At 40.4% G+C, this 21,951-nt stretch overlaps 1 protein-coding gene across 1 annotated transcript in view; it reads right to left on the bottom strand.

Annotated features, from left to right (window-relative positions):
- Positions 1-3,831: 3,831 nt before the first annotated feature.
- Positions 3,832-21,951, bottom strand: part of angpt1 (angiopoietin 1) — a 67,390-nt gene continuing 49,270 nt past the window's right edge. The window contains exons 8-9 of the mRNA XM_074686895.1: positions 9,388-9,518; positions 3,832-4,141 (exon numbers count right to left, since the gene is read on the bottom strand). Coding sequence (XP_074542996.1) covers positions 3,978-4,141; positions 9,388-9,518 — 295 coding nt within the window. The 3' untranslated portion in view covers positions 3,832-3,977. The remainder of the gene's footprint in view (positions 4,142-9,387; positions 9,519-21,951) is intronic.

The raw sequence follows: 21,951 nt of genomic DNA, 5'->3' as shown, positions 1-21,951 counted from the left end.
TCCAGACGGGGTGTCGGGTCAGTGCGGGCGCTGAAGGACGCGCAGCAGTTTGCTGGCTGCAGTAATTTGTTTAACCTCTGATTAGACCCAGGAATGTCAACTATGGAGAGACACTACGGGTCCCAACAGCATCGTTTGACACTTTGGCAATCTGTCATTGCCAAGCAAGTGATCCCCACTCGAGACAAACCTTACACACTGCCCGAGAGCAGAGAGGAAGTTTTTTACACTTGCAGGAAAAAGAAAGAATGCTTTTTTATCTGTAAGATTTATCTCATTTTTTTGTGCATGACATACAGCACATAAAATGTTTCAGATAATATCACAAAAGGAAGCTTTTAGTCGTAAAAGCATGTTGCATCATAGGAATATGTATCAAAGGCCAACCTTTGGGAGCCTGACCTTAAAACCTGCATCTTCCATTGCATCAATTTGGCACAAAAAAGGTACAGCCTGAATGCAGGTTGAAAACATTAGTGCATCACATGCTCCTTTATTTAATCTAGCAACACAACACTTACCACATGTTACAAAAAGATGTTTAAATAAATCTGCAAATCTGGAATTTAATGAGGTAAAAGCACAGTTATCAAAGGCACATTTCTCCAGGGTTATTATCTTAACTTGCATGTTTTATGCTCAACTTCAGAACACCATTGTACTCCTGGCAGAGTAAATTACAGAAAAGAGAGGAGCTTTCCTCAGGAAAGCTGCTCTGCATACACACACTTTAAATTATACATTTTTACTATGCGAATAAACATGTCAATTGGAGTTTTACAGGTTCCAGATATACTTTATCTTCCCACCACATGTACCTTCAGTAAATACTCCTCTGTAGAGTCTGTTGTTGTAAGCTGGAAGTTATGAAATATGTGTTCACACGGATCACTTGGTGGAATCATTAATTTCATGCTTCACATCAAATCCCAGCTCTTTCTCTTTTTTTTTCCTCCTCAAAGCTGCATTGATGGGAAACAGAAACTGGCTTAATGTTAAAGCTGTGTAATGTTGATGTGTGTGGAAAAATAGTTTGGATGTTATTTGTGTTAATGGTCTGCTCTTAATGTGAAGGCAAGAGGTCAGGATGTGATGAAACAGAGAAAAATGGTTAATAAAATCCTTGATAGGTAGAAGTCAGAGTTAGCACGGATCTATTTAGTGTTCTATGTAGCGGTTTACAACATGTTCTAGTTGTTTTTTAAGCAATAATTTCTACTTTCTATGGTCTGATGATAAGGCTTAGTGCTGATTGGCTGGCTAAAAGCTATTTAAAGGGGAATCAGCATGACAGAAGAAGTTGTTTACAACATTTTTTTTCAACAATAACTGTTCTTCAGAGTGTGGCCACAATTTCATGAAAGGAATTATTCATCACACAGTAATCACGCAAATCTCTGTGTGATGAGTGATATAAATGTCACTATTTTTGTACTTCAGGCACGTGGGGCTCCTGTTCGTCTGAGTGTCTCTGTGTGGAAGTTAAAAAAATTTTGGATGCAAACAGCATTAAAATTTTCTGCTTAAAGGACAGCGCAGACAGAGAAGGCTGCTAAAATGACATCATTTGTCTGCACAAAACCACGCGGACTACAGACGCGTCCAGTATAAATCAAGCTTAAGGTTGGTAGCCGAAAGCCAGTGGAGACAAATGCAGAGGTGGAAAAACACCAAAACAAAGATGGCGAGCCTGAGCAAGTAGTAACTTCTACTCTCTTGTCTTTTGAGTGTAAATTTATGCAGTCAGCCACATAGACTGTACAAAAAAAGAGTGGACGTCATCCCACTTGCTGGTTCGGAGTAAGGTCGCCACAGAAACTGCTCCCCCTGGTGACTGGCTGCAGTATAGGTCAAAAAACTCTGTCTCTCCAGTTCAGTCTAATGGAGTTGTGGTCAAACTTGGAAAAAAAACACCTCATAGAAATGTTCTCACATTCATTTGCTGTTATTATTTGGCTGCATTGTATTCTAGTCTTCTTTTCTCCAAAAGAGTTTCTTTCCTTTTATTTGAGGTTAAAAAATTAAATGGGGTTTTAGGTCATGTTTCACGATAATTTACTGCTGCTCTTGTGAAAAAAAACATAAACAAAACAAAACAAAACTTTTTTTTTTTTTTTTTTTGAAATGGTAAAATATGTCACGATGAAGAGCCAATAGAGAGTAGGCTTTCAAAAGGAAAAAAAAGCAGCTTGATTTGCCACCCAGTTCCACACAGATTCTCTACTGTGCAGATTTTGCACCTCAGACGGGAGTATTTTAGTTATAAAACCATGCAATGGTAAAAGCCAGAGACAACCTCTCCATTATATATTTAGTCTTTGGTCAGCCATATCAGCCAAGAGCCACAACAGCGTAGGAGTAGTGGAGGAATGGGAGTGGTTTTCCATGCATGCCTATGCAAACGACTCCTGTTGTTACATCATCACATGAATCATTTTAAATCACATTTAAAGCTATATTTTTCTAGCTATGAGTTGAAAGTGGACTAGATAGCAGGGGTTTTTGTTAGGCAGGAGGATGATAAAGGTATATCCGTAAAGGCAGTTAACACAACATTTTTTTGCAGGTTTGTACATTTGCACACAAGGGCAAAACTGATTCAACAGCTGGAAAGAAAATGAGCTGCAGTACAGAAACAATGAAAATTCAAAAATGCATACAAAATCCTGTCAGAAAGTATAAAACCCAACCATGCATCAAATGATAAAATTTGGTGGACAAGGAAAATATTCATGGAATGAAAACGCAATGTGAAAAAATGATATATTTTGCAACCCAGAAAACCGCTGCAAGGAGTCCTCCAGGCCTTTAGGGGGTGTAGGTTATGCATTTTTGAATTTGCAAACATCTTTAACTTGCATCTTGTTTCATGGCTCATGCAGTTTGGTAGAAGTTGGGCACCAGTTTAATAGAAGTGTCTACATCTTAATGAAAGTAGAAGGAAAATGATGCAGTTCACTGATGCTACAGTCAGAATTAAGCTGAGTCTGTTTCTAATCAAGCTCTACTTATTGTAAGTAGATTTTTCCAAAGCACTGTAACTGTTTGGTATCACTAATTGCGGCTGCATGAACATATTTGTTTTTTTCATATTCAGCAGAAGTAAAGCAATCACTCAAAGTTTAAACCTTGGCAGGTATTTGCTGCTTCTCAGCCAACACGAAAGTAAAAAAGGCTACAGTCCAGAATCTAATCCAATAACAACCTCAAATCTTGAGCTCTAAAAATAATCACATACTGTAATGACAGCTTGTATGTAGTTGCCAGCAAATACTGCAGGTGACCCTTGGACTATTAGGAATCTCTACAGATACAAGGTCACTTTTGAACAGAGTGGGTTTGAAACAGACAAATTCAGTACACGCTGTACAGTACAAAAAAAACAACAGTTGTGGATATACAGTTAGCATCAAAGGAACGATAGTAGAAACACAACATTTATTTCAGAATATTTAAAGGCAGCGTTCTGGGAGCAACATTTCAGTAAAAAAAGCTGAATCTCCGGTTTTAGAGAAGTTCTGTCCTGCAGTTAAAGAGTCAGTGCTACTCTCTGACAGCTGCTGAGAGCTCAATGTCGCCATATTTTCACAACCCCGGAAAACCCGGACACTGGGGTTTTGAGGCAGCATACAGCGAGATTAAAAATCCAGGCGTGCGAAAATGCACCAACAAGTTCAAGTTTGTGAATCTGCTTGGGGACAGAAATCGGTTCATGTGAATCATGTCATTGCTCTGTCTCCCTCCCCCCATTTTGCATGAGTGCTTCTCAGTCTATGGAGGGGAAAGGTTATAATGCAGCAGTGGCGGCAGCAGCAGCAGCAGTTGCTCGGGAAAAAGCACGTTGGACAAAATGATTTGCAGGTCGACTCCCATGGCCAGCGAGCTGAGATGAAACACGAGGATAAAATGGGAAGCGTCCCTCTAATGTGCTACATACATAGCAGTTTAGATGCTGAAAGGTTCACAAGTTCAAAGCACTAGGAGAAGTCCAAGGGGCGGATCATCATGACGGTGGCTCGTAGCGAGTAGCTGGGACCCTTGAAGTAGTGCCACTTGATACCGTTCAACTTCCCTACGTGTTGTCCTTGGGTGAAGTACATGCCGTTGAGGTTGGACGGACCACAGGCATCAAACCACCAACCTGAGGAAGAAGTAAGGGCAGAAAAACATCCAGATTAAGACACTGTGATTAAGACATAAACTGAACTTTATCGTGTGTGATGTATTGTAATAAGAAAGAAGACATACAGCATACATATTCTGTCCTTGGTAAAGGCTAAAAGTTTCCCATGGCCTCTCCAACAGGGCCATGGCACTGGTTCAGACACCGTTTCACTGCTATCTCCTCAATGTGTCACTGTCAGAGGGTTCATCAGCATGCCTGTACCTGTTGCTGTACACTTTCGATACCTCATTCTATTTAAAGCAAAGCGTGCAAAGAGTACTAAAGCAGCTCAGTGAGCGGCATGGGAAACTCTTTTCTACTCCAAGGTGACACATTGCATGATTCCTCTGAGTTGGATCTGGTATTTAGGGAAAAGGTAGAAATGTTTGAACTTGGGGAAATCATATATCGTAATTCAAAGCAAACATTTACATTCCTTTCATAGATGATTTAAAAATTTCATGGCTTGGTATCAAGAGATGAAAAGCTTTAGTGTCTCTATGTTTAGCTTGTTTCACTATATTTGTGCCAATACACTTCAGATCACTGAGATTTCCTGAACATGACATCAGCCACATCCTATTTATGTATCAACATACTCCCACTGATACACTCCGTTATAGTACATATGCACGGCATGGCATGTGTCAATTTCCCAGCAACACATGGCCTCGTCCTCCCTGGCTGACATTTCACGGGACCTGTAATCAGGAGCGATGTTCTGCCCCTTTTGCTGGCATGGACCACACATATGAATTTCATATTGATTGCTGCATCGCCTTGAAACTCATACACAACATAGCATGGAAACTGATCTTTGCGTTTCCCCAACTGCATAATAACATTTCAAGCTGATGATGCCAGTGGGAATCCAATTTGCAATTTTATTTGGTTTACTTTTTGGGGGGTGTGAGATCAACTAAATTTAGCGCAAAAAGTGAGGTAACTCATGTTAAGTAGATCATTTCATTGTTGTTAGAATGGGAATACCTTTGAAAAGCCTATCAATCCACTAAACAACAATAAAAACAGCAAAAGAGTTGACAGCAGAATAATCTATTTTGCAGAGAGGATTTGGTAAATATCTAATAGGCTCTGCTGCTCATCCCACAAATGCATGGTCCTTGTTGCACCGTTCAAAAAGGAAGTAAACAGTCTTTCCAAACGCCAAGAAATGCGAAATCCATTGCATAGTTTCCGAAAGCTCTACTGAAAACTTTTATAATCTTTTGGCTCAGATCACTGTCCACATCCTGCTGTCACGTGTTTTCAGTCAACACGTGTAGCTATTTTTTTCAGGCAAGGTAGTTTTAAATAACGATGATCTCAATCCAAATTTACTCACAAAATACTGATTCTGTTCTCTTTTCTTGGATGCTGGCCAGTATCAAATATTTAAATGTCAACTCAACAAAGACAGACATTGAGTATAGTGGTTGTTCAGCTCTGGCAATAGAACATGAGCTGTTCTTAACACTAACCCGTATCAGCTGAAGACTCAGCTGATTAGATTTACTACCTAAATTACTGTAACATGCCGGCTCTGGCTGCTTTGCTTACAAACATCTTTGCAACCCACCTCCACCCCAGCTCTTCCTTGTATGCAACGCCTGATTTTATCAGTGTCACATGCATTGTCACTGATGCTCGCTCTGTCCTGGGGGTCTTTGCTGCTGCTCTCCCTGCCTTGGCTGTCAGATATAAATCCGCTACAATGTATCATCACTGATGATTCATACTTTTATTACTTATGTTGTTGTATATTCAATTTTTAAATCACAGCTGAAAACAGTTCTGTTTGGCTCTGATTTTGTACTTTATTTTGCCTATTGTGGGTTTATTTTATTTTAGGTTTAAAGCACTTTGAATTGCCTTGCCTATGTATGAATTGTGCTCTACAAATAATCTTGCCTTGCCTGCAGGATGTTAAGAAAGACTCAATAAAGTCTTTCTACTCAAAATCAATGATGAGGTTGGTCGTATCAAAATTCCTCAATTCGCTACCACCACAAGAAATAGACTGGAGTGCGAGAGTGAGGAGAAACTTTGGATGCAGGAAGATATAACCTGATACCCATTTTTTTGCTAATATCAGACCAATAAAGCAAAACAGAGCTGTAACCATTTTTAGTCTGCCATATTTTTTATTTCCTGTTTTGAACTGGGATTTTTTTGTTTTTTAGGTTGATGTTATCCTTGTAATTTCACTGTTATCCTATTTTTTCTTCTTTCCATTTTATAGCTTTGATTTTTTATTTTTTGCCTGTCTCCAAAGCTCCATTCTTTGATCCCTTCCATAATCTCCATTTTCTTTTCTCACGATCTTTACACACTCTGTTTGGCTGTTATCTTTGTCATCTCACATCTCTCATTCATAATCTATGGTGATCTTCCATCTAAAAAAATAGTTCACACTACTAGCTGGTTGTAAAATCCATAGACCGTGAAAATAATGGACGCCCGCTTGCTCGGCTCGAAGTGAGGTCTCCACAACAACTGCTCCCCTTGGTGGCTGGCTGCAGTATGGGTTAAAAAATCTGGCTTTCCAGCCTTTCCAGATGGACACTGGTTAAACTTTAAAAAATTAATACACCTTGTAGAAATGTTTCTCAAGTCCAATTTTTACTGTGATTTGAAGATATAATTTGGCTGTCTTGTATTCAAGTCGTTTTTTTTCTTATAAGTTACGTTTTCAGTAGTTATACGAGGTTAAAAACGAGGCTTTACATAACAGTTAACGATGATTGACAGCTGCTGTTCTCGTGTATTTTTTTCAGGGATTGTAAAATATGTCGGGAGGTGGAGTCCAGAAGTGATTAGACTCTTGAAAGAAAAAAAAAAATCATTATTTTCATTACCCAGCTCCTCTCAGAATCTCTTATTGTCTCTACTGCGCAGACTCTGGCTGCACAATAACTACCAATGGCTGTGCCTGTGATGGGGGAATTTTGGCTTCAAAACCGTGGCAAATGGTAAATGGTAAATGGCTGAGCCATGCTGTCCACTCTATTTACAGTCTCTGGTAAAATCCTGTTGTTGATAGCGTTGTGGGACAGTTCATGCTAATTACCCAACACGACTTGCTGCTTCACTTTCCTATGGCAGTCTTTCCTCCTAACTCACTAACCCTCCCTTGATGCACCACAGACCACACAACCACATAAACATACAGCACTCACAGCAGCTATCTTTCTGGATTTACGATCAGTATACTCTTTATTTCCAGGCCAGAGGTTTTACTCGACTTGTAAAAACAGCGGAGATGTCTTCCTTTTGAGAGCGCCCCAGAGAGTGCAGTTTGTTCTGGTGATTAAGGAATCACCCCTTTCTCCTACAGTCAGTGTCTCATCCTTGCTGTATGTTCCGTTGCTGGGTAAATATATACATTACAGAACGTGCGGTTCCTCCTCTTTATCCTTAGCACAGCATGATGAAGTTTTCCTCATAAATGCAGCAGAGAAGTATTCCACTTTTGTATATTTCAGACACTTACATCATTTGATTTCAGCCATGCTCTTGTAAATTCGAGGCATAAATCAAATGATATACTGTATACACTATCACAGAGCTGGGTTAGGACCAGCTTGACTCAGGCTACATGTTGTCATGCCTTCTTTTAGCGGCTGGCCGCAGGCAGGACATGAATCAAGCAGAGTAGGGGGTGTTGACCAGTGATCCGATGCCAGTTCCCTTCAGCCCAAATGCATCCACAGTGACATAAGAGGCAATTCTGATTTTAAATCTGCGCTTAGAAATGCTTGATTAGTACCAGGTCAGCAATCGAGCTGCCATGAGGTGACACTGAGGGTCACCGAGCTCCACTTACACAGCAGGAGAAGTGGAGTCATGTTAAATATCTCTGACACTTGGTGCTGCGCCCAGGGATTTTTACAATGCACTCATTCCCCACCACAGTGCAACTGGGAGAGGATACTGAATATGGCCTAATAGGTGAAGATAGATGTTAAAGTGGCTGTGTTAGCCCATTGTACGTCTCACAAGGTCATAATGACTTGAACTAATGACTGGGCAACGAACATGGAGAGGTTGGACATTAAGCCAATCAGAGAAAACTCATGTTAGAGTGGTTACATCATGTGAACGTGTTCTCTTAAAAGTTTTTATTGCACTTTATTTTGTTGTTCAGCGTTGCCACACAGACACAATTGCTAAAAGACTTGTTCTGTTTATTAGATACTGGGTCTTTTACAGATGATTTCAACTAAACATATTAGCATTGTACTCCCTAAAGTTAATCTGAGCAATAATGGGCTGCTGGAATGATTTTTGACACCAGTATTTATGTTTCATTACCAGTTAGAAACACCTCACAGGAGCTTAACAGTGGACATGAAAACAGTGTTTTACAGCCAAGAGACCTCTTACAATATCCTCCCATGTGAAGACACGTCTGTTGTCTGGACCTTTCAGACGGTTCCATTTTTTGACTTACAGTCTTTAATCAGAACTGAAACCTTTTCCATACTTAAAAAACAAAACAAAACACTGAACTGAAACTAACAACTGCATTTAAAAGATTAAAACCATATACATGCATACAGCAAGTTGGGGAAAAAAAGCAGTGGAGTATTTAGTAACTAAAAACACGTAAGTTGCACTTCTGCTGATGGCACTTCCGGTGAGATGCCAAACTGTATTTTGTCAATTTGTATATGTGTAATGATAATCCAAAGAGGAGGAGACCAAAACAGAGCCCTGAGGTTCACCAGCTGGCCAGAAACTCAACTCTTAACAAAAGTTATGCATGTGTGTGACTGTTTGTTGTGTCTTGCATTTTTGATTTCCCACTTCAAAGGTGTTAAATTTACCTGTTGTGCATTCACAGTTTGTTACACTGCCCCCTAGTGGCAAGAAAACATAAAAGCTGTTTTGACGGACCTAAAAGCTATAACTGTTCATTGATCAGTGTCTTGATTTGATTATTGCTTGTTTTTTTCAGCGCAAGTCCTGACTACTGTGGGATTTTCCGCTGGACTGATACTGTTAAGATAAAACGTAGCATCTAGCTTGTTTACCACTGGTTTAACTGTTCATGTATCTCAGCCTGTTTGGCTTCAGTGTAGCATTCTTGAGTTTTTTTTTGATTATGGTGAGATTTGTGGAAAAAAAAGAATTCCTAAGCTCATAAAAATGAGAATAATTCCTCAGCAAGGAGGTAAACTATTTGTCCTCACTGTGAGTCACTGTGTGGCTTCACTTACCGCCCGTTAGCATGAGAGCACATTTGCACATGCAGTTGTCATTGTCCATGTCCTTGGTGCTGAAATCTGCCCCGTGGATTACCAGACTGCTCTGTCTGCCTGCAGTCCCACTGTGGCTTTTCAGAAACAGCCTGAAAGACATCAGAAGGAGGGGGAGTCAGGACATGGAAACACTTCAGGAGGAGGAAACCGGGAGAGGAGTGCGGTGGAGTGAGCGGTGTAAGCAATAAAGACGGCAAGGAGACATAACACGCCGCACGAAATGTCTCAAGGGAGATATTTATTTTTGTTGTGATTGAGTACATGAAGAACACCTGGAATAACATGCGCAGGGTATAAAAAACACTAAAGAAAGACAGAAAGACAGAAAGAAAGAGAGGAAGAGAAGGCAAATGAGAGTGTTACAGATCTTGAGGAGGAAGCATGTAGTGCAAGGAATGTCAGTGAATCACATTTCCATCTGCAGAGGCAAGCGCAATATTTTACACAACATCAACAGACTAAATCATTACATACACGCCCTGCTACAGTTATATACAGTAGAACAGCAACCTGTTTAAACTATCATCCACTCAGAGGCGGAGAGGAAGAGAAAATCTGAAGTATGGTACTCAAGCACAGCATGTAACACTGCTCATATCTTCGTCTGTTTAAGGCAGGCTTCCTGCTGTTTTGTCTCTCTTCCTGATGTAACATTCCTTTAATAAAACCATGCACGTCACTGCTTTCTGTTCTTTCTTCTGGTCCAGTTTTCAGTTTCAGAGTCAGGAAGCTGTAGGTGAGTAATAATGACAGCATGCTGTACAGATTTTACAATTTCTAAGTCCGGAGATCAAATTTGCTTCAAGAAAGTACCCTTACTTTTGAAACATGGACTTAATCGTGACCATATAATCAAAAAATGCGCAGGATGCATACATTCAGAGAAAGTATTATCAGCTAAACCAAGTCAGAGAACCACTTTTTTAAACTGTGAAACATACAAATGTGAGTTAGTATTCTGCTTTCTTGCCCTATTTTTCACTAAGTTCATCTATGGGGCTGATAAACTGTCACTCCCAGGCTGAATTCCTTCCCACACTTAACATACAATTGAAAAACTAATAAGTTTCTTGGAAGCAGATTGTCTCCTGGGAGAGTCCTGTGCTGAGCATATTTGTGGTGTGATCAGGGATTTCTCTGACAGTTCCTTCATTCGTCTGACACTTCTGCAACAATAAAACTGACCCCACCTTCCCTTGATCTGCCGCATCACTTGCCTGTTATTGTCTCTGATTCTTTTAATGTTTTCACTCTCACACACGCCCTCATTTTCACTTCCTCCCCACAGAAGAGATTGCATGTACTGATAGCGGGACTGCGCTGCGGAGCCAATTAGGTCTCTTTTGTTAAATATGGATCTCTCTGCGGAAGCAATTTCCTGACTGTATTTCTCTACAACAGGGGACCAAGGGCGTGGAGTGAACCCTGCACCCAGATTGAGTTTTCCGATGAGAAAGTAACAAATGCAAAAACTATACTTAAGCTTTCCACGAGATGTTACGCACCTTCAGCCTTGCACAGCTCAAGCTGGGAGGCATCAGGTTGAACATCTCAAACAAGAGACAAGGACTCCCCAGGAAAGAAAGTCATGTAACGTGACAGACTTCTGTATTTGGACAGCTGTGTACATGGAGAGCAGGTCGCAGTGGGGAATTAACGGTGCCACTAAACCAATATGTGTAATCGTGCAATGCAAAGGTGAGTCATGTGTCGAATCAGAGGTACTGAATGTCCAGTGGACAAGGCAAGTTTGGATAAGAGCCTCTGAGTATATCATGAGCTCTTGCATGTGTGTATACATGACTAAGTTCTTGTGAGGTGTTTAAGACCAGCGAACACCAACTGTGGTGGACTTCAATGTGGATTTCTATTTGGCAGGGAGATTAATCCTAATTTCCAAGACCTGTTTGACAACTTCCGCTTCCATTCAAGCAAAAACAGAATAGGTGTCACAGTGGGTGCTGTAATGAGCATGGGAAACCTGTGGGTGGCTACAGCTCTAAAGAGAGGGTATTATCATAGACTATATAAAACATGGACGTAGTCTCCCCGACGTCACCCCTCTGTTTCTGAAACAGAAAATGATGCCATGTTGGTAGTGGCAAGGACTTTGCGTACAGCTATAGGGCACCTGTTGGTCACATGACCCTAAGCTGTGCCTCCGATTGAGCGAGCTCGGGATCTTAATAGCCTCTGGTCACGACAATGGTTTTAGGGTGAAATGCAAAAGTACTGTTGTGTTTCCACCTTGGGTTCACATAGCTTTTTAACCAATCTGCAAAATGCAAGGTTTTGAAAACGGACTTCAGAGTGGAATTTTTCAGCTACAGTACCGACATTGTTGCTGTGTGAACAGCAATCTGGCGTTTCAGTGGAAACACTGACGTCACACTCCACTTCGCACAAGCGTATACAACAGTACAGTACATCATCACGATGACTTTTTATGATCGTGTTGTGCTTGTGTTGCTCAATCTGCTGAATCTGCAGACTGTCTTTCAAAAAGAAGTGCATCTGTTGCTCCACTTCTGCACTTGGCATTCGCCAGTACACCAGATGATCGGCCCAACTCTACTTTGGTGGAGATCTACCAAATGCCGCTTCTGGACAAGACAGTTGTTGCACCAACTACAGGCCTAGCATGCTTCCTACAGTGTTTTCAGTTCCTCAGTGTTTCCATGTGAACACAATTTTGCAATTTCACTGTGTTATAGTGTTTTTAGATGAAATGTCGAGAAACAGGGCCCAGGATCTCCTCTTTGTGAGAACTTCATGAACTCTTTCCATGACTTGCTGTAACAATGAGGTCATCACATAAGGATTTCCTAACTAATGCTCAGATCACATTGGCTGGGTGGGCCTCAAACACCAAGGTTTGCCAATTGCTCTGGCCTGACAGGTCCTCTGAGGGCTAGCCAAACAGAAGGAAGGGGGTTCATGGAGTAGGGAGCCTTAAAGAGACAGTAACAAAACAAAGTGTCTCAGACTGAGGGCAAAATAAGGGTTTTCTAAAACACCAGTGTGCGAACAATAAGGATTTGAGGACTGTAAATCATGTGAAGCTACTTGGTTGGTGCCAAAGGGAAACTAAAGGCTAAAAAAACACAATACCTCCTCTTTAATATTTGACAAAATGTACCACATGTGGTGTCATGCTTAATGTCATCCTTATCCTAGCTTTGACGGTTTTAATAGCAATATTGTGTCTTTTTTTTTTTTTTTTTTTTAAGTGCAACGCTTACTGATTAAAACATACTGTAAGCTGTATAAAAAAAGATTGTCTTCTCTGTGTCAGAAGCTGTTTTATGAACCGTTGCCTAAAAGAGAACAGATGTATTTGAGGCATTTTTTCGTTAAAGTAACTCACATCCTGCTTCACTTACGGGTAGCATGACTTCTATCAGATAGTTCCTGATTTGGGGAATAAAACATGCGGTGTCAAGGAAGAGGTCTGCTACTGCCCTGATGAAGAACAGACTTTGCTGCACAGTCACTCTCCACTTTCCAAAGCTCTTACCAGGTCTGCTAGCAGCTGCATTGAAGAACCATCCAAAGCACATCAACAAGGGGGATTTTCTAGATGACACTTTGACAGGCAGCTTTAAAAAACACCGTTGTGTTTACCATGTCAGCCACACAATTCCAAACTTGACTGACATCTTCACTCCCCCTGTTAGGAGCCATCTTGCTTCCAAATGCTAAGTGAGGTAACCCACTAATAGTTTAAGTCACAGGCTTAAGAGGAGGACATGTTTTTCTTGAGGCTTGTTTCTAAGTATTTAAGCAAAATTAACTGAGATGCACACAGAGATGGCGTCTAGTAATTGATGTTAATGAAATGTATCAGGGGACAGACATCTGCCCATCAGCCAGGTTGGGGATTTAACTTGTAATGCGTGCTAATCTGATTGTTCCCGTAAGAGAAACCTAGTAATGTGATTGGTCAAGGTTCATTAGTAAACACAGTACTGAGCTGTGAGAGGAATCATTGTACTCAATGACACCTCTGGAGAGGGGATTTTGTTATCTAGCTTTCCAATTCATCTAATATCCACTGGGAGTAGAGGCTTGTTTTTCATCTTCAACACATTTGGAAAGTCAAAGCAGAAAAAGAGCTTCTCCATTTGCCAGCTATGGTATCAGATAAGCCACAGAGTATTTGGTTACACTGAAAGTGAGGAAAATTGAAATTCACTTTGAGTTCGAAAAATATAAAGGGCCTTTTCACAAATCAGCAGTTCCGACTTCAATTAGGATAAAACACAGAATTCTCCTCAGAAGACGGTCACACCCATTCCAAGCTGCTCACATTGAGGTGTTGTGCTTGTCCTCAGGGTCACAGTCCTTTCAGGAGTTTTCTGTTTGGACACAGTCCTGTTTAATTTCAGATAGAAATTACCCAATGTCCATAACCATCCACATACACATTAGTTATAGAGAGCAACAAATGTCTCTAATGGAGAAAGATCAAAGTATTGGCTGAAAACCAACAGTATCCTGTGACCAAACGCCACAGAGGGAAAGGGGGAACATGTCTTCTTTCTGTTGTTACACACTTTTGGAAGGGCAGGAACAAAAAGTTAAAAAGAAAACGTGTTTTTCACCACAAAGAGGGCAGGTGTACTTTGCCAATCAGGAGGTGCTTCTCATTTCTTAAACAACCATGTGGAAAGACACATCCCGTGGTTGTGGAAAAGATGTTATTCTGTTTGAGAAGGGTCAAATCATTGGCATGCATCAAGCAAAAAAAACATCTAAAGAGATAGGTGAAACTACTAAAATTGGGTTGAGAACTGTCCAATGCATTATTGAAATGTGGCCGTAAAAAAATCCTCAGTGGTCATGATTGGTGATCACTCAAATGTTTAGTGAAATTGAGACTAAACAGCTGTGCAGCTTTAAGAAAACCACTAATCAGTGAGGCTAACAAAAAAAAAGGCTTCAATTTGCTAAGGAGCATAAGAATTGGACTCTGGAGCAATGGAGGAAGGTCATGTGGTCTGATGAGTCCAGATTGACCCTGTTCCAGAGTGATGGGCCATCAGGGTAAGAAGAGAGGCAGATGAAGTGATGCTCCCATCATGCCTAGAGCCTACTGTCCAAGCCTGTGGAGTTGCAGCAGTTGGTCAGGTCTAGGTTCAGCAACAGTCTGTGCTCAAAGAATGAGGTCAGCTGACTACTAAATATACCGAATGACCAGGTTATTACATCAATGGTCTTTTTCTTCCCTGATGGCACGGCCATATTCAAAGATGACAATGCCAGGATTCATCGGGCTAAAACTGTAAAAGAGTGGTTCAGGGAGCATGAGACATCATTTTCACACATGGATTGGCCACCACAGAGTCCAGACCTTAACTGCATTGAGAATCTTTGGGATGTGTTGGAGGAGGCTTTGCTCAGCAGTCAGACTCTACCATCAAGACCTTGGTGAAAATTAATGCAACACAGGATGTTAATAAATCTTGTGACATTGCAGAAGCTTATCAAAACAATGCCACAGTGAATGCGGGCCTTAATCAAAGCTAAAGGTGGTCCAACAAAATATTAGAGAGCGTGACCTTTTTTTGGTGCTGACTTTTTTTTGGCCAGGCAGTGTGTCCGTGCCACTATGTGATACTCCCCCAGCACACATGGGGGCAGTGTGGTCTGTAAAATAGGTGGATCGTGTGTTTCTGATCCCACTGTATTTTTGTTTACTTTCTCATAGCAATTTTAAAAATGTTATGCTAAGTTTGAGCTGTTACAGGAAAAAATTAGAGTGAAGATGTTGGAGGAGATGAAATGTATGGCCGATATCAGGTAATTCTGGAAATACTTACAGATCCAGTAAATACGACACCACCTCGCGGACCAGTCATGGGACTAATCTCAACAGGTAAGTTACATTTTGGAAGAGGTGCATGTGACATCGGGCTATGCAGGTAAGGTTAGGGTCTACATATTTACACTAACAAAAGGCTACAAAGACCTACAGCATTGGCTCGACACAGAATTGTAAACCCAGCTTTAGCTATACCCCTAACTATGCAAATGTTACATGACTCGTAGTCCCCACCCCAAACACACACACACACACACACATGGTTTTGTTAAGGTGACCTGATTTGGAGATTCTTAGGCTTTTGCTGTAGACATAAAAAACACATGTTTTTTCATAATTTATGGAGCTAATTCATCTTAAACCAGGAGAAATATGACATTTTCTGTCCAGGAGTGTCAGAGCCAAAACAGGCAGAAGCTCAGCTGGATAGAGGTTTAGATTCCTAAATTAAAACACATAGAATAAAACGTAAAAATGATAAATATTTGTCTATTTTCTCTAAATATGTGCACATATTTCATTATTATCATCAAGATGATCAATGTGTCCTTTTGTGTCCCTACACAGCAGACATCTGTTGGATCAGCAGTCCAGGACTGGCTCCAGGTCCCAGATCTGTTAATAATGTCGCCTGTTTGTAGTCTTACTTAAAGCTGACACTTCCCATTTCACATCACACTGTGTAACATTAAACAGAGGATATTGCTGTCATACAACAACTTTATGAAAGAAAACTCCCTGAAGGAGTTTGGAGAAAAGCACTAGAGCAAAGTGTCTGGTGGAATGTATGTGACTGTGAGCAAAGTTCAAGAGATTCTTTGAAGAATACAACGGCAATAAAACGCTGAAGTAGTGTAAATGGCTGCCATAATGTTCACAAAATGTTTCTTCAGGCCATACTGAAAGAGGTTGCAGTACTTTTTGAAAATAAAAGTCACTTTCTATTGCTTCACTGACACAGCAAAGCCAGGGCTGCTTGTTTTCTTTCATCTTCTCCATGAAAGGCGACGGCCTATCCAGCAGAGGGACCAGCGCGTGTTCTGACACACCTGGCAGTCATTAGCTTCCTGAACTGCAGTCTGATTGGCCCATTGCAGAGGTTAATCACCTTGACCAATGGTTCGCTTCCTACTGCACGGTTTGCAGAGGTGTCTGGTTAACTAAGACCTACTTGGCTGCTCTGTCTTGCCACTGGTGTCATATGGCCCCATAGAGACCCAAGTACACTGATGGGAACATTATGTGCAGATAGATATGGGTAAGCTGTAGTGCCTTTGGATTTTTTTTAATGTCCTACGAAGTAGAATTACCAGAATGTTGGTAAGTCATCTTAATAATCTCTGTTTTCTCAAATTTTACACAAAAGTGAATAATCTAGAATCTGGATTTTCTGCACTGAAAGTTTTCAGAATTTTCAATCCATAGAGAGTAAAAACAATCAGAACACAAACACAGTTGCAATGGCATCTGCACTCCTATAGGTGGCAATCTAAGGGGAACACAAGTGCAGCCGACGTCAATTCTTGCACTGCAAAAAACTGAAAACAAATCAAGTGTTTTTGTCTTAATTAAAGTAAAAAATGTCTTATAATACTTGATATGAGCCACATTCAACTTATGAAGTCAGAAAAATGTCTTGTTTTAAGTTGTTAAAATACAAAAATGAGGGCTAAATTTCTTGCAAGAAGCAAAAACAAAAATCAAACAAAAAAAAACTGCCTGTGGAACACGGAAAAAATTTGCTTGAAAATTTGCTTAAAACTAGAATAATGTCTTAATACAAGTAACTCTTCTCTTGTGACACTGGCTGATTTTTTTCCCCTTGTTGAAGCAGTACAGACCTCATTTTTTTCTTTTATTAATGAAACAAGACATTTTTTTTCTGGACTAGTCAGGTGAATTTGGCTCATATTGAGTCCAAAAAGGCATGTTCTACTGAAAATAAGACAAAAAAAATTAATAAGATTTGAAGTTTTTGTCAGTGTGGTAAAAATTTTAAACATACTCAAATCTGCATTGTACTGTATCGCACATGCCAATCAGCATTTAGATTTCCAAAGTACTTTAAATGGTTGGTTTAAGATTTGATGATAGGATCAGTGGGGATTTTGTTTTTGGTCCACTTTCCTTTGAAAACCTTGAAATTCATCCTTGACTTGGATATCAAGTACAACTGTTTTCCATCTTACCCTCCAGCTTTTAACCATTTTGCAATATTTTTCTTTCTTTGGTAACCATGGATGAATCTGTTGACATCTGAGTTTAATATGAAATATAGCCATGCCTACTGAGAAGACCTCGTCCGCTGGTGAATAATACCATATAATCTACTAAAAAGCTTTGGAAACAGCTGGTGGTTGGACTTTTGGTTGGAATTGTTCATGAGTTATGAGTTAGTTATTTTGTAGTTGTTCCAATCTTTTAGGTTTCCTGCTGTTTAATTTGAGACATTCATGGTAAGCAGCACAAGCACAATGAAATATTCCCCTTTCACAGCATGGTTCCAGATAAAGTTTAAATCCCCAACAGGTTGCTTATTTCCAACAAATCCTGTTGTGGAGTTGAATGTGAATGCTTTAGACCTCAGCTTTGATCTCTTTCAAGTCTGTATCACTTGAAATTGTTGAACACTTGGCTTCCGGGAATGAGATTTAAGATATAACTCAAGATTTCCGAGATCGTTCTTGGAAACAGAAGGTCACAATGTTTTAAAGGCCGAACCTTCACCAAAGCTTCTCATGAAGAACATCTTAAAAAAGATCTGTCCAGGGGGAAATTGGTCCATTACCATAAAGAGAAATCACTCGTTTTAAGAACAAGGCTGTTTGATAAAGGAGTATTGAACAGAGATGTGATGGCTTGTTCTAAAGAAACATTTTCTCCAGCTCAAAAGCTTTGAAAGTAAGAAAACACTTTTCCTCATAAGCCTCAGCATGTGTCTGTGCATGTGATTAACTGCTGTAACCCTAGAAAACACTGGATATGCTGGTTATCTTGGGTTACTTCAGAGCATTCTTGTGCGTATGTTAGCATTTCAGAGTACACTCAAAGCATACAGATATTCACCAAACATATTTAGCTACAGCATGAAACTCTTAGCTTAACCATACAAAAATAAGCACATTTTAAACCTCTTGAGTTTTCTCATCTGTAAACAAGTTGTGTATCTCAGTTGCAGTGGTGGCTCTGAAAGGCAAAATAAATGTGTGTTTATGGATGTCATGCATAGAATTTCAAGTTGCGTAGCCACACATTAAACCATTGCTGTCAGATTTTGAGTAACACATAGAGTTTTCCAGGCATCTCCATAGTACATGATGTTGCCTGCCTTTGGCGATGAAGACTGGCGTACTCTAAATAAAGCGTGAATGCAGACTGATATCAGATTTTTTTGGTGGGAGCCCGTTTATTTGTGTTTTTGGTCAAGTAAAATATGGCCCCATCTGAGTGCAGAGGAAACCGGCAGAGGAGCAGGGAGGGGGTGTTTGGTGCGTGCGCTCTGGGCTTCTGCTGCACAAAAACACTGCTGTAGGGGTAATTTCTGCCCTAAACCTTGTGATAGGACCCAACTAGTTCCATCCCGGAGTATCAATTTAAAGGGATTTAAAGATGAACTTGCCGTTCAGAAAACTTAAATGATGCACTGTTTCCTGATTCCCAAAATGACAGCAGAGACTTAGGGTCATAATCCAAATGTCAAATTGGTGAGGGAAAAAGTTCTAACTGTACCAGCTTGCAGCTCTTTTCCGTAATTCACTGACGACTGGATAATTGTCCCAAAATGGAATTCCTACAGTCTAAAGAAGATATCACACTATTATTCACGTGTTATGTCGTCACCACGGTCGTGTTCTCTTTCTTACTTTCTGTCATGAGACTCAACAACCCCTGTTAGGGTCCAACGTCTGCAAAAATACTAACTACTGTGTTATTACCAAGAAATTTATTAAATGCCACAAAATGTCCCCCTATGACTCAGTCCATTAAAAGATGATTACACACACACACTGAACAGCCCTTTTGCGAGATAGGAAGCAGTTGGTAATCCACAGTGAGTTTACTAATCTTGAGTTAGAATTTCTTTGAGTACTGTGGTTGTCAACTGTCTATGTGCAGTTTCATTAGATATGTTCATTGTTGTCAATGTTTGCCTCTGTGCAGACAACACTCTGCTATACTTTCTAACTCTGTTCAATTATACATGGATACTATACTTTTAGAGGACCTTTTACCAGTATGTTAGTTTGAACCCACTTTGTACTTGAATATTTGTTCTTTACACATTTCTTGTGGTTAAATAGTCCTGTACATATATTTTCTTGGTTACAATGATTAAACAGGGTTTCTGCTTCATCTAAATAACTGTGATGCACCGCCACGGCAAAATAAAAGCCACCAAGCCTGCAGGACTATGACCTTTTTTTTCCCCAAAAAATGTTTCAAAGGTGAATTATACTGTACCGGGCTCTTTTACATGCAGCCAAAACTGCCTAGACTTAAACTCACACTTGTGGAAGGATAATATGATGGTCAAAACCAATAAGAGACAGAGCTCGGGCGGGTCTTTTTACAGTTTACAATTCTCAGCTCTCTGCATCGCAGACAGAGCACATAAGACATGCAGTTACTGGTGAAAATCAATTCTGTGCTTACTTTTGCCATGAATCAGTGTTTAAAGATACATGTTATCATCTAGCTCTATGCTTTTTTAGCTGATGATGCTTGAATGATGCAAATCACATCATAACTATCTCATCAGTTGTGGAGTAAACTTTTGTTTCTGCACTGCATCGCAGTGTTTATATCGTTATATAAAGTCAGCACAAGCAGAAGATCCCCTTGTCACTCTGTGTGGTTTATATTCACTATTAACTTCATCCTTATCACTTTGTAGGGACTGTCATGATGATCAGCGCTGCGAATCCAGTGGCGCATATTACGTACCAGCTACAGGCAAACATGTTCCTATAGGAGTCACCTTTCTGCTCTCTCTGGGACAGGAGTTGCAGATTGTCTGTCTTTCCTCTTCCTCCAGTTTTGTTGAACAAACTTGAAAGCCTGCCAGCTTTCATACCACTGTTACAACTGTTACTGTGTGCCTCTGTGCAAGGGTGTGTCCAGACTATCAGAATGGGGTGTAACATACAACATACAACATACAACATTGTGAATGTTGTATGTTGTATGTTTGGTCTGGACCCCAGGACGACCAGGGGCCTGTACTACGAAGCTGGATTAAGTCATCCAGGATAACTCTGCGATAACTCGCTGAACTTCACCGGATCTCCATCATCCAGATCTGCTGTACTACAAAGCTCGTTATCAACTCGATAAGTGAATCCGGCTGGGATCTGTGCGCACACACATAAAATGGGCGTGGTTAGCGGCCCCGAAGCATTTCCCACAATGGAGAAGAGAGCAGGCTACTTTACGGGGGAGGAGCAGCAAATAATCCTGCAAAACTACAAGGAGTACGACTGCGGCTGTGAGAAGCCGGAGGGATTGCTGGCAAAAAATCGCTGACTCTGTGAATGCGTAAATTTCCAAAATGCTGATATTAATATACCTATCTCATCATGTGACGACATGGGCAGTTAGGTCCTTATTCATTCATGTTGTCAGTCAGTGTGTGTGTGATCAGCATCATATCCGACCTCATAATTAAAAAAGAGTCAACTTTCCTACAAATCCCAAGGAAAACGCACATCATAGGCAATTTGTATTGCAGATGCAATAGCAGTGGGGAAAAAAGGACGTGGGAGCAAATTAAAAATAAATATAAAAACATCCTTCAAAGTGGTCAGTATGAAAGATTCCATTTGCACACATTTCTACTTTTCCCTGACAATGTCTCAGTTATGATGATCAGTAAGATATTGTTTGTTCACAGCACATAAGAAAAAATGTTGGGCCAAAAGACAGGGGGTGGTCCTGCGCCGGAGGACTTCACTCCAGCTGAGCAAATTGGTGACTGTGCGGTCTTTCATGACCGCCCGAGAGAACTGACTGGTCAGCAGGCGGTCTGTCACACCCCGTGAGCTCTTATCCTGGAACTTAACCTGCTCCGCACCAGGTTTGGCGTTCAGCATCAGTTACCGGGGCAACGTGTCTGGATAAAAAGAGATCCACATTTGTAGTACGGAAAACCCGAAACTTATCCTGGAAGTTATCTCTCTAAGAGCTAATCCAGCTTCGTAGTACAGGCCCCAGCTGTCGTCTTGGCGTCAGGTAATGGGGATCCTTTCAAATAAACAAATAAACAATAACGGCAGTGACATACCAGGGGTGACCAGGATGTGCATTATTACAAATTGTCACCATTTATCTTCTTTAACTTCACTCTCTACTTTAAAAACTATGAGTAACTAAGCTGTTTAACTATTTTATTTCAGTGTATGACTTAAGTATACAAATGTAGTATGCGCATCAGCCAGTCTTATAAATCTAAAGATTTTTTAAAATAAAAAGATAGATGTCAGCATTGCTGCAAACTTTGTCATTAGACGGCTAAATTATTTTCTATGTTTCTAGGTTTTTATTTATTAACTTATTTATTTATTTTCTTTCCAGGCGAAAAGTAACTATCAGCTATGTCTTTACACGGATGATACTGTATTATATTTTATATTTCCATTCAGTTCACATTGAGGGATTACAACTCTTTCTCAACTCTCCTTTATCAGCTGTTTGAACTCCTT

Source organism: Halichoeres trimaculatus, unplaced genomic scaffold (assembly GCF_033239565.1).
Source record: "Halichoeres trimaculatus isolate MK-OKI-2021-1 unplaced genomic scaffold, fHalTri1.1 fHalTri1_scaffold_14, whole genome shotgun sequence".
NCBI classification, from domain to species: domain Eukaryota; kingdom Metazoa; phylum Chordata; class Actinopteri; order Labriformes; family Labridae; genus Halichoeres; species Halichoeres trimaculatus.
The sequence above is the reverse complement of the archived record's forward strand: the minus strand, read 5'-3'. Positions and strand labels throughout refer to the sequence as shown.